The following is an 8,996-nucleotide window of genomic DNA, read 5'->3' as shown; positions in this document are numbered from 1 at the left end:
CCAGAAATAGGACCAAGGAGTTCTTTTGGTGTAGTTGACATCACTGACTTACCCAGTCCAGAAAACTAAATCTTAACTTGAAGAACTTTCCTAAGAGGAGGGATCACCGTATCTGTATACCAGATTAGAGGAACAGGAAAGGCCCAGCTAGATACTAAGGAACAGATAGAGGAGGAGATGAAAGATTATGAAAAATAGGGAGGGTGAAAAGACGGCAGAGGAGTAGGGTAGTTTTTTCCAGCTGGTCGCCTGAATGGAGCTGGATATTACCAGACCATCCTGAACACCCATGAAATCAGCCTGAGACACAGGAAGATACATCTGGATCTCTACAAAAGAACATCTCCAGAGCTGAGTATTGAGGTATGAAGAGGTTAGCAGTGAATCTGCACACAGATATCAGAAGATAAACAGAAGGGGGAGGGAGCTGCTGCACTTGAGCACCAGGAAGCAGTAGCCACCTGCACTGGGGAGTGGGCTGGACTCATGCACCAGCACCCACAAGAAAGCAGACTGAGACCATGAGCCTGGGAATGCGTGCACCACCAGACTGAAAACCAGCGTTCCAAAACACATGGGAACCACACTGAAACAGGGAGCTCGGGAGCACGCGCAGGAACCTGGGGCGGCTGGAGGTGTAAGAAGCACAAAGGACAGAGATGTGCCAGCCCTTGAAGTGAGGGCTGAGAGAGTGGCTGTGGGGCGCACAACCCAGGATGCTTCAGGGTTTCTAGTAGCCCTGATGAATACAGAGTTAGAGTGGCCCAGAGAGCTCAGTGAACAGACTGCGATCTCTCTGTTCTGAGACAGAGGCTGGGATACGGCCACTGCTGCTCTTACTCTCAGAAGAGGCATAGAAAACCACCAGGGAAAGCCGCCAAAGAACAAAAGCCCGGAAACACCAGTTCACATTGTGCCCATCCCCAACCCCCCTCACAGGGGATGGGGCAACTCTACCCAAAGAGGGATGCCTGAGTATCAGTGCAGTAGGCCACTCCCCCAGAAGGAACACTGAAAAATCAAGAAGCCCACATTCCTAAGGTCCCTATAAAACAAGTGCACACTGCCTGGGTCTTGGTCAATAATTTGGGCTTATGCAACCCCGTAACCTCTCCTCATCAGAATGACGAGGAAGAGAAACCCTCAGCAAAGAAAGGACACAGAGACTGTGGCCTCTGCCACAGAACTGACGGATATGGATATAACCAAATTGTCCAAAATGGAGTTCAGAGTAACAATGGTCAAGATGATGTGTGTCTTAAAAAATATAAAAGAAAATATTAACTACAATATAGAATTTCTAAGGGCGGAAATGAGAGTGAATCTGGCAGAAATTAAAAATGTTATGAATCAAAAGCAGTCTAAACTAGATGCTCTGATGGCCAGGGTAAATGTGGCAGAAGAATGAATTAGTAAATTGGAAGATGGGATGGTACAAGAGAACATAAAAACAGAAACTTGGCTCAAAAAAATCCAATCTCAAGAATGTAGATTACGGGAGATTAATGACTCAATGAAACATTCCAATGTCAGAATCATCAGCATCTCTGGGAGGGGTGGAGAAAGAGAGAGGTCTAGAAGAGATATTTGAACAAATTGAAGATGAGAATTCCCTAATCTGAAACAAGGATTCGTGTCAAGGGGCAGAGAAGACCCCTCCCAAGATCAATGAGAACAGACCTACACCACATCACGTCATAGTGCAATTTGCAAATATTAGATCCAAGGATATGGTATTGAAAGCTGCCAGGGGGAAGAAAATCCTCACGTACAGAGGGAAGAATATCAGAATAATGTCAGACCTGTCTACAGAGATGTGACAGGCCAGGAAGGGTTGGCACAATATTTTCAAAGCACTAACTGAGAAGAACATGCAGCCAAGGATCCTTTATCCAGCAAGGCTGCCATTCAGAATTGATGGAGAGATAAGGACCCTCCAAGTCTGGCAGAAACTGAAGGAATATGTGACCACCAAGCCAGACCTACATGAGATATTAAGGGGGTTCTATAAAAGGCCCCAAGAGAACAGAAAGTTACAATCTATAGAAATAAAGACTTTACAGGCAACATGACATCATTAAAATCATATCTCTCAATAATCACTCTCAATGTGAATGGCCTGAATGATCCCAAAAACGCCACAAGGTTGCAGATTGGATAAAAAGACATGGCCCATCCATTTCCTGTCTACAAGAGACTCATTTTGAGCCTAAAGATACATACAGACTGAAAATGAAGGGATGGAAAACCATTTTTCATGCCAATGGACTTCAAAAGAAAGCTGGGGTAGCAATTCTATCAGACAGATTAGATTTTAAGCTAAAGAATGTCATTAGAGATACAGAAGGACACTATATTATTCTTAAAGGATGTATCCAAGAAGTGGATATGACAATTATAAATATCTATGCCCCAAAAGGGGAGCAGCTAGATACACAAGCCAACTCTACCAGAATAAAGAGACATATAGATAATAATAAGATAATAGTAGGGGATCTCAACACTCCACTATCAGCAGTAGACAGATCACCTAAGCAGAAAATCAACAAAGAAACAAGAGCTTTGAATGACATACTGGACCAGATGGACCTCAGAGATATATACAGAACACTAAGCCCCAGAACAACAGAATACTCATTCTTTTCCAATGTACATGGAACTTTCTCCAGAATGGATCATATACTGGGTCACAAAACAGGTCTTGACCGATACCAAAAGACTGAGATTATTCCCTGCATATTCTCAGACTGTAATGCTTTCAAACTGGAACTCAATTGCAAGGAAAAATTTAGAAGAAACTCAAACATTTGGAAACTAAGAACCATCCTGCTTAATAATGATTGGGCAAACCAAGGAATTAAAGAAGAGCTTAAGAAATTTGTGGAAACCAATGAGAAGAAAAGCACATTGGCCTAAAACATATGGGACACTGCAAAGGCGGATCTATGGGGAAAATACATAGCTATCCAAGCCTCATGCAAAAGAATAGAAAAATCTAAAATGCAGTTTTATATTCTCACCTCATGAAGCTGGAGCTTGAACAGAAGAACAGGCCTGACCCACGCACGAGAAGGCAGTTGATCAAGATTAGAGCAGAGAACAATGAATTAGAAACCATGAGCACAGTAGAGCATACCAACAGAACTAGAAGATTACTCTTTGAAGGAATAAATAAGATTGGTAAGCCACTGGCCAGACTTATTCAAAAGAATAGAGAATGGATCCAAATTAATAAAATTATGAATCAAAGGAGAGAGAGCAAATCAACACCAATGAAATAGGAATGATCATTAGAAACTTTTATCAACAGCTCTATGCCAGTAAATTAAACAACCTGGAAGAACTGGAAACCTATAAACTACCAAGACTGAAATGGGAAGAGATTTATTATTTAAACAGGCTGATTAATTATGAAGAGATTGAAGCAGTGATCAAAAACCTCCCCAGAAACAGGAGTTCAGAGCCTGACCGATTCCCCGGGGAATTCTACCAAACATTCAAAGAAGAAATAATCCCTATCCTCCTGAAGCTGTTTCAAAAAATAGAAACAGAAGGAAAACTACCAAACTCATCTATGAGGCCAGTATTACCTTGATCCCCAAACCAGGCAAAGACCCCATCCAAAAGGAGAATTACAGACTGATATCCCTGATGAATATGGATGCCAAAATTCTCAACAAGATCCTAGCTAATAGGATCCAACAGTACATTAAAAGGATTATCCATCAAGACCAAGTGGGATTCATCCCTGGAATGCAAGGGTGGTTCAACATTCACAAATTGATCACTGTGATAGATCATATCAATGAAAAAAGAGTAAGGAACAATATGAACCTCCCAACTGATACAGAAAAACATTTGACAAAATAGAGCATCCTTTCATGATTAAAACCCTACAGAGTGTAGGGATAGAGGGTACATTCCTCATTTCATAAAAACCACCTATGAAAAACCTACAGTGAATATCATTTTCAATGGGGAAAAGCTGAAACGTTCCCTTAATATCAGGAACATGACAGGAATGCCCACTCTCCCCATTATTATTCAACATAGTACTAGAAGTCCTTGCAACAGCAATAGGACAAAAAAAGGGATAAAAGTATTCTAATCAGCAAAGAAGTCAAACTGTCTCTCTTCGCAGATGACATGATACTTTATATGGAAAACCCAAAAGAATCAACCCCCAAATTACTAGAACTTATAGCGCAATTCAGTAATATGGTGGGATACAAAATCAATGCTCAGAAATCAGTCGCATTTCTATACACAAACGATGAGACTGAATAAAGAGAATTTAGGGAATTCATTCCATTTACAAAAGCACCAAAAATCATATGTTATCTCGGAATTAACTTAACCAGAGTTGTCAAGGATCTATATTGTAGAAATTACAGATCACTCAGGAAAGACATTGAAGAAGACACAAAAAGATGGAAAAATATCCCATGCTCATGGATTGGAAGAATAAACATAGTTAAAATGTCTATGCTACCCAGAGCAATCTACACTTTCAATGCCATTGTGATCAAAATACCAATGCCATTTTTCAAAGAGCTGGAACAAACAGCCCTTAAATATGTGTGGAACCAGAAAAGGCCTTGAATCACCAAGGAATTATTGAAAAGAAAAAAGAAAGCTGAGGACATCATGTTGCCAGATTTCAAGCTATACTACAAAGCTGGGATGACCAAGACAGCATGTTACTAGCACAAAAACAGACACATAGACCAATGGAATAGAATAGAGACTCCAGAGGGGCACCTGGGTGGTGCAGTCGTTAAGCGTCTGCCTTCGGCTCAGGGCATGATCTCAGTGTTCTGGGATTAAGCCCCACATCAGGCTCCGCTGGGAGCCTGCTTCTTCCCCCAGCTTGTGTTCCCTCTCTCACTGGCTGTGTCTCTGTCAAATAAATAAATAAAATCTTAAAAAAAAGAATAGAGACTCCAGAAATGGACCCTCTACACTTTGGGCAACTAATATATGAAAAAGCAGGAAAAAACTTCAAGTGGAAAAAAGACAGTTTCTTCAATAAATGGTGCTGGGAAAATTGGACAGCTATATGCAAAAGAATGAAACTTGACCACTCTCTCACACCATACACAAAGATAAACACCAAATGGATGAAAAACCTAGATGTGAGACAGGAATCCATCAAAATCCTAGAGGAGATCATAGGCTGCAACCTCTTTGACATTGGCCACAGCAACTTTCTTCATGACACATCTCCAAAGGCAGAAGGAACAAAAGAAAAAACGAACTTGTGGGACTTCATCAAGATAAAAATATTCTGCACAGCCAAGTAAACAGTCAAAAAAACTAAGAAGGAGCTCAAGGAATGGGAGAAGATATTTGCAAGTGACACCACAGATTAAAGGCTGGTATCCAAGACCTACAAAGAAATTCTCAAACTCAATACATGAGATACAAACATTCAAATAAAAAAATGGGCAGAAGATATGAACAAACCCTTCTCCAATGAAGAAATGGCTAACAGACACATGAAAAAAATGTTCAAAATCTTTAGCCATCAGGGAAATTCAAATCTAAACCAAATTGAGTTACCACCTTATGCCAGTTAGAATTGCAAAAATTGACAAGGGAAGAAACAACAAATGTTGGAAAGGATGTGGAGAAAGGGGAACCCTCTTCCACTGCTGTTGGGAATGCAAGTTGGTACAGCCACTTTGGAAAACAGTGTGGAGGTCCCTCCAAAAGTTAAAAATAGAGCTACCCCATGGTCCAGCAATTGCAGTACTGGGTATTTACCCCAAAGATACAGACATAGTGAAGAGAATGGACATATGCACCCCAGTGTTCATAGAAGCATTGTCCACAATAGCCCAATTGTGGAAGGAGGCAAGATGCCCTTCAACAGATGACTGGATTAAGATGTGATCCATATACAATGGAATATCACTCAGCCGTCATAAAGAATGATTAACGAACATTTGCAGCAACGTGGACGGGACTGGAGGAGATTATGCTAAGTGAAATCAGTCAAGCAGAGAAAGACAATTAACATATGGTTTCACTCATTTATGGAACATAAGAAATAGCAGGGAGATCAGTAGGAGAAGGAAGGGAAGAATGAAGGGGGGGTTAAACAGAAGGGGGAATGAACCATGAGAGACTATGGACTCTGGGAAACAAACTGAAGGCTTCAGAGGAGAAGGGGGTGGGGGACTAGGATGGGCCAGTGATGGATATTAAGGAAAGCACATATTGCATTGTGCACTGAGTGCTACGTGCAAATGATGAATTGTGGAACATTACATGAAAAACTAAGGATATACTGTATAGTGACTAACATAACATAATAAAAATGACTACAAAATATAAAAAAGAAAATAAACAATTCAGATGAGGTAAAAAAAAAAGAAAGATTATAAAAAATACAAAAATAACATATTCTAAAATTGAAAAATTTTTATGATTTTATTTAAGAATGCATTCTTCAGAAATGTATTTTAGTAATTAAGTAGGTTTTATTTGTAAGAAAAAAATGTGTTTGTTAAAAAAAAGAAGGTGTGGTCCCTATATACAATGGAATATTACTCAACCATCAGAAAGAATAATTACCCAACATTTACAGCAACATGGACGGGACTGGAGCAGATTATGCTAAGTGAAATAAGTCAAGGAGAGAAAGGCAATTATCATAAGGTTTCACTCATTTATGGAACATAAGAAATAGCAGGGAGATGGGTAGGAGAAGAATGGCAAGAATGAAGGGGGGGTAAGCAGAAGGGGAAATGAACCACGACAGACTATGGACTCTGGGAGACAAACTGAGGGCTGCAGAGGGGAGAAGGGTGGGGGTTTGAGGTAGGCCAGCGATGAGTATTAAGGAGGGCACATACTGCATGGTGCACTGGGTGTTATACGCAAATAATGAATCATGCAACACTACATCAAAAACTAAGGATGTACCCTATGGCGACTAACATAAAATAATAAAAATTATTAAAAATAAATAAACAAACAAACAAATAAATAAATAAATCTAGGAAAGAAAAAAATTGGAAATGACACCTGTTTTGTTTGTGAGTATGCTTTGTCATGTAATATAATAGATCTTACTAGCATTAGTTAGACACTTTTAGCTGGTTCCTTTCAAAGTAATGTTGGCTGCTAGAGATATAATTACCAAAATTTCATTTGGCTACTATGCTTTTTTTCCCAAATAATTCATTAATAAATCTTAATATATCTTACATGGAGATTTAATTGTATAAATTTTGGCATGGAAAATTAAATAATGCCTGTAAGCAATGGATTTACACTTCTAGACATGTGCATTAATATTTCTGAAATATTGACTCTTTCTTGAATATGATTCAAATTTGTTCTTGCCTGAGGGAAGCAAATGCAAAATAAAAATTAGATGAGTAGTTTGTGTTAGGAGATACAGAATTTTAGTATGTTGGATTAATGGGTCTCAAAACTTTCAATTAAAATTTTACTTACTTCATTAAATTATGAGCATATTGATTTGATATTAAATATAACTTGAAAATATATTTTGAAATTATATCAAAATATACATGGTTTCTTTGTTATAAGCTTGTTTTATTCTAATACATCCTAATTTTGAAAGTAGATCCAAGCTTACAAAACAGTTGCAAGGATATTACAAAGAACTGTCTAATAACCTTCACTCTGGTTCCCCAATTTTTAACACTGTCACAGCTTATTTATCAGAAAAAAACGACATGCACTTGAAAATTTTTATTTCATTTAACATCATTCTTTCTTTTTCATCACTTTTCTTTTAAAAAATATACTGTTCTAGATGATGTATTGTGTTCGGTGGCAACATTCCTTTTGTCTTCTATAAACTGAAACAGTTCTTCAGTATTTCTTTTCTTTCATGACATTAACACATTTGAAAATTATATGACCATTTCTAAAGGAAAGTGCTTTCATCGTTGATGGACACATTTCCACATAATAACATTTAGATTAGCAATTTTGACTGGAATATTCTGTGCATACACCGAGGTATACAATATCAGTTTATCCTTATCTTCTTAAATGGGTTATGAGCCATTACTATTTTTATTTATTTGTGTGTCAAGTTGTGGTCTCTGGGAAAGGATGGAGTAGTAATGCAAAATGTTTCCTGGGAAATTAAAACCTGTGAATGAAAAGGAACAAAAGCACAATTTGTGTTGAGAATCCCTCCATTTGGCTATTGCTACTGGGGCTTCATTGCTTCTATATCATTTTAGCAGAAATTACATCATGAATTTATTCTAGTGGTTCCTGATTTGTCACTGGATTCATATTCCATTCCTCTATACTGGAAGCCCTAGATCCCACAATATTAAATTATTAATTCATTTGCACAATCCTAAAATAAGGATAACATGGTTCTAGAATTACTAAAATCATATCAATGCAATAACCAGCCTACATAAAATAGGTGAAGATTTTCGGTAGTTTTTTTTTTTTCTTCTCTAGATTAAGTGTATATAATTGAAGAACTCTGCTCAAAACTTTTGTGGAGCAATTTATTATTTTTAATTTTCAATAGTTATGTTTTTCATCTGAAATGATTATCTCATTTGATTCAGTTTGTGTTCAACTTTATTTTTTTGACATCCATCTTTAATGAATTAAGCTTTTGTTTTCCAGAGTGGCTGTACCAACAGTGTGGAGGTCCCTTAAAAAGTTAAAAATTGAGCTACCCTAGGACCCAGCCATTGCACTACCGGGTATTTACCCCAAAGATACAGACGTAGTAAAGAGAAGAGCCATATGCACCCCAGTGTTCATAGCAGCATTGTCCACAATAACCAAAGCATGGAAGGAACTGAGATGCCCTTCAACAGATGACTGGATTAAGTTGTGGTCCATATATACAATGGAATGTTACTCAGCTATCAGAAAGAACAAATTCTCAACATTTGTTGCAACATAGACGGCACTGGAGGAGATAATGCTAAGTGAAATAAGTCAAGCAGAGAAAGACAATTATCATATGATTTCTCTCA

At 38.2% G+C, this 8,996-nt stretch overlaps 1 protein-coding gene across 1 annotated transcript in view; it reads left to right on the top strand.

Annotated features, from left to right (window-relative positions):
- The first annotated feature begins 574 nt into the window (after positions 1-574).
- LOC121100819 (olfactory receptor 1020-like) overlaps positions 575-8,996 on the top strand; it is a 25,231-nt gene continuing 16,809 nt past the window's right edge. The window contains 1 exon segment of the mRNA XM_040622734.1: positions 575-637. Coding sequence (XP_040478668.1) covers positions 575-637 — 63 coding nt within the window.

The sequence above is a fragment of the Ursus maritimus genome, unplaced genomic scaffold (assembly GCF_017311325.1).
Source record: "Ursus maritimus isolate PB19 unplaced genomic scaffold, ASM1731132v1 scaffold_5, whole genome shotgun sequence".
NCBI lineage: Eukaryota > Metazoa > Chordata > Mammalia > Carnivora > Ursidae > Ursus > Ursus maritimus.
The sequence above is the reverse complement of the archived record's forward strand: the minus strand, read 5'-3'. Positions and strand labels throughout refer to the sequence as shown.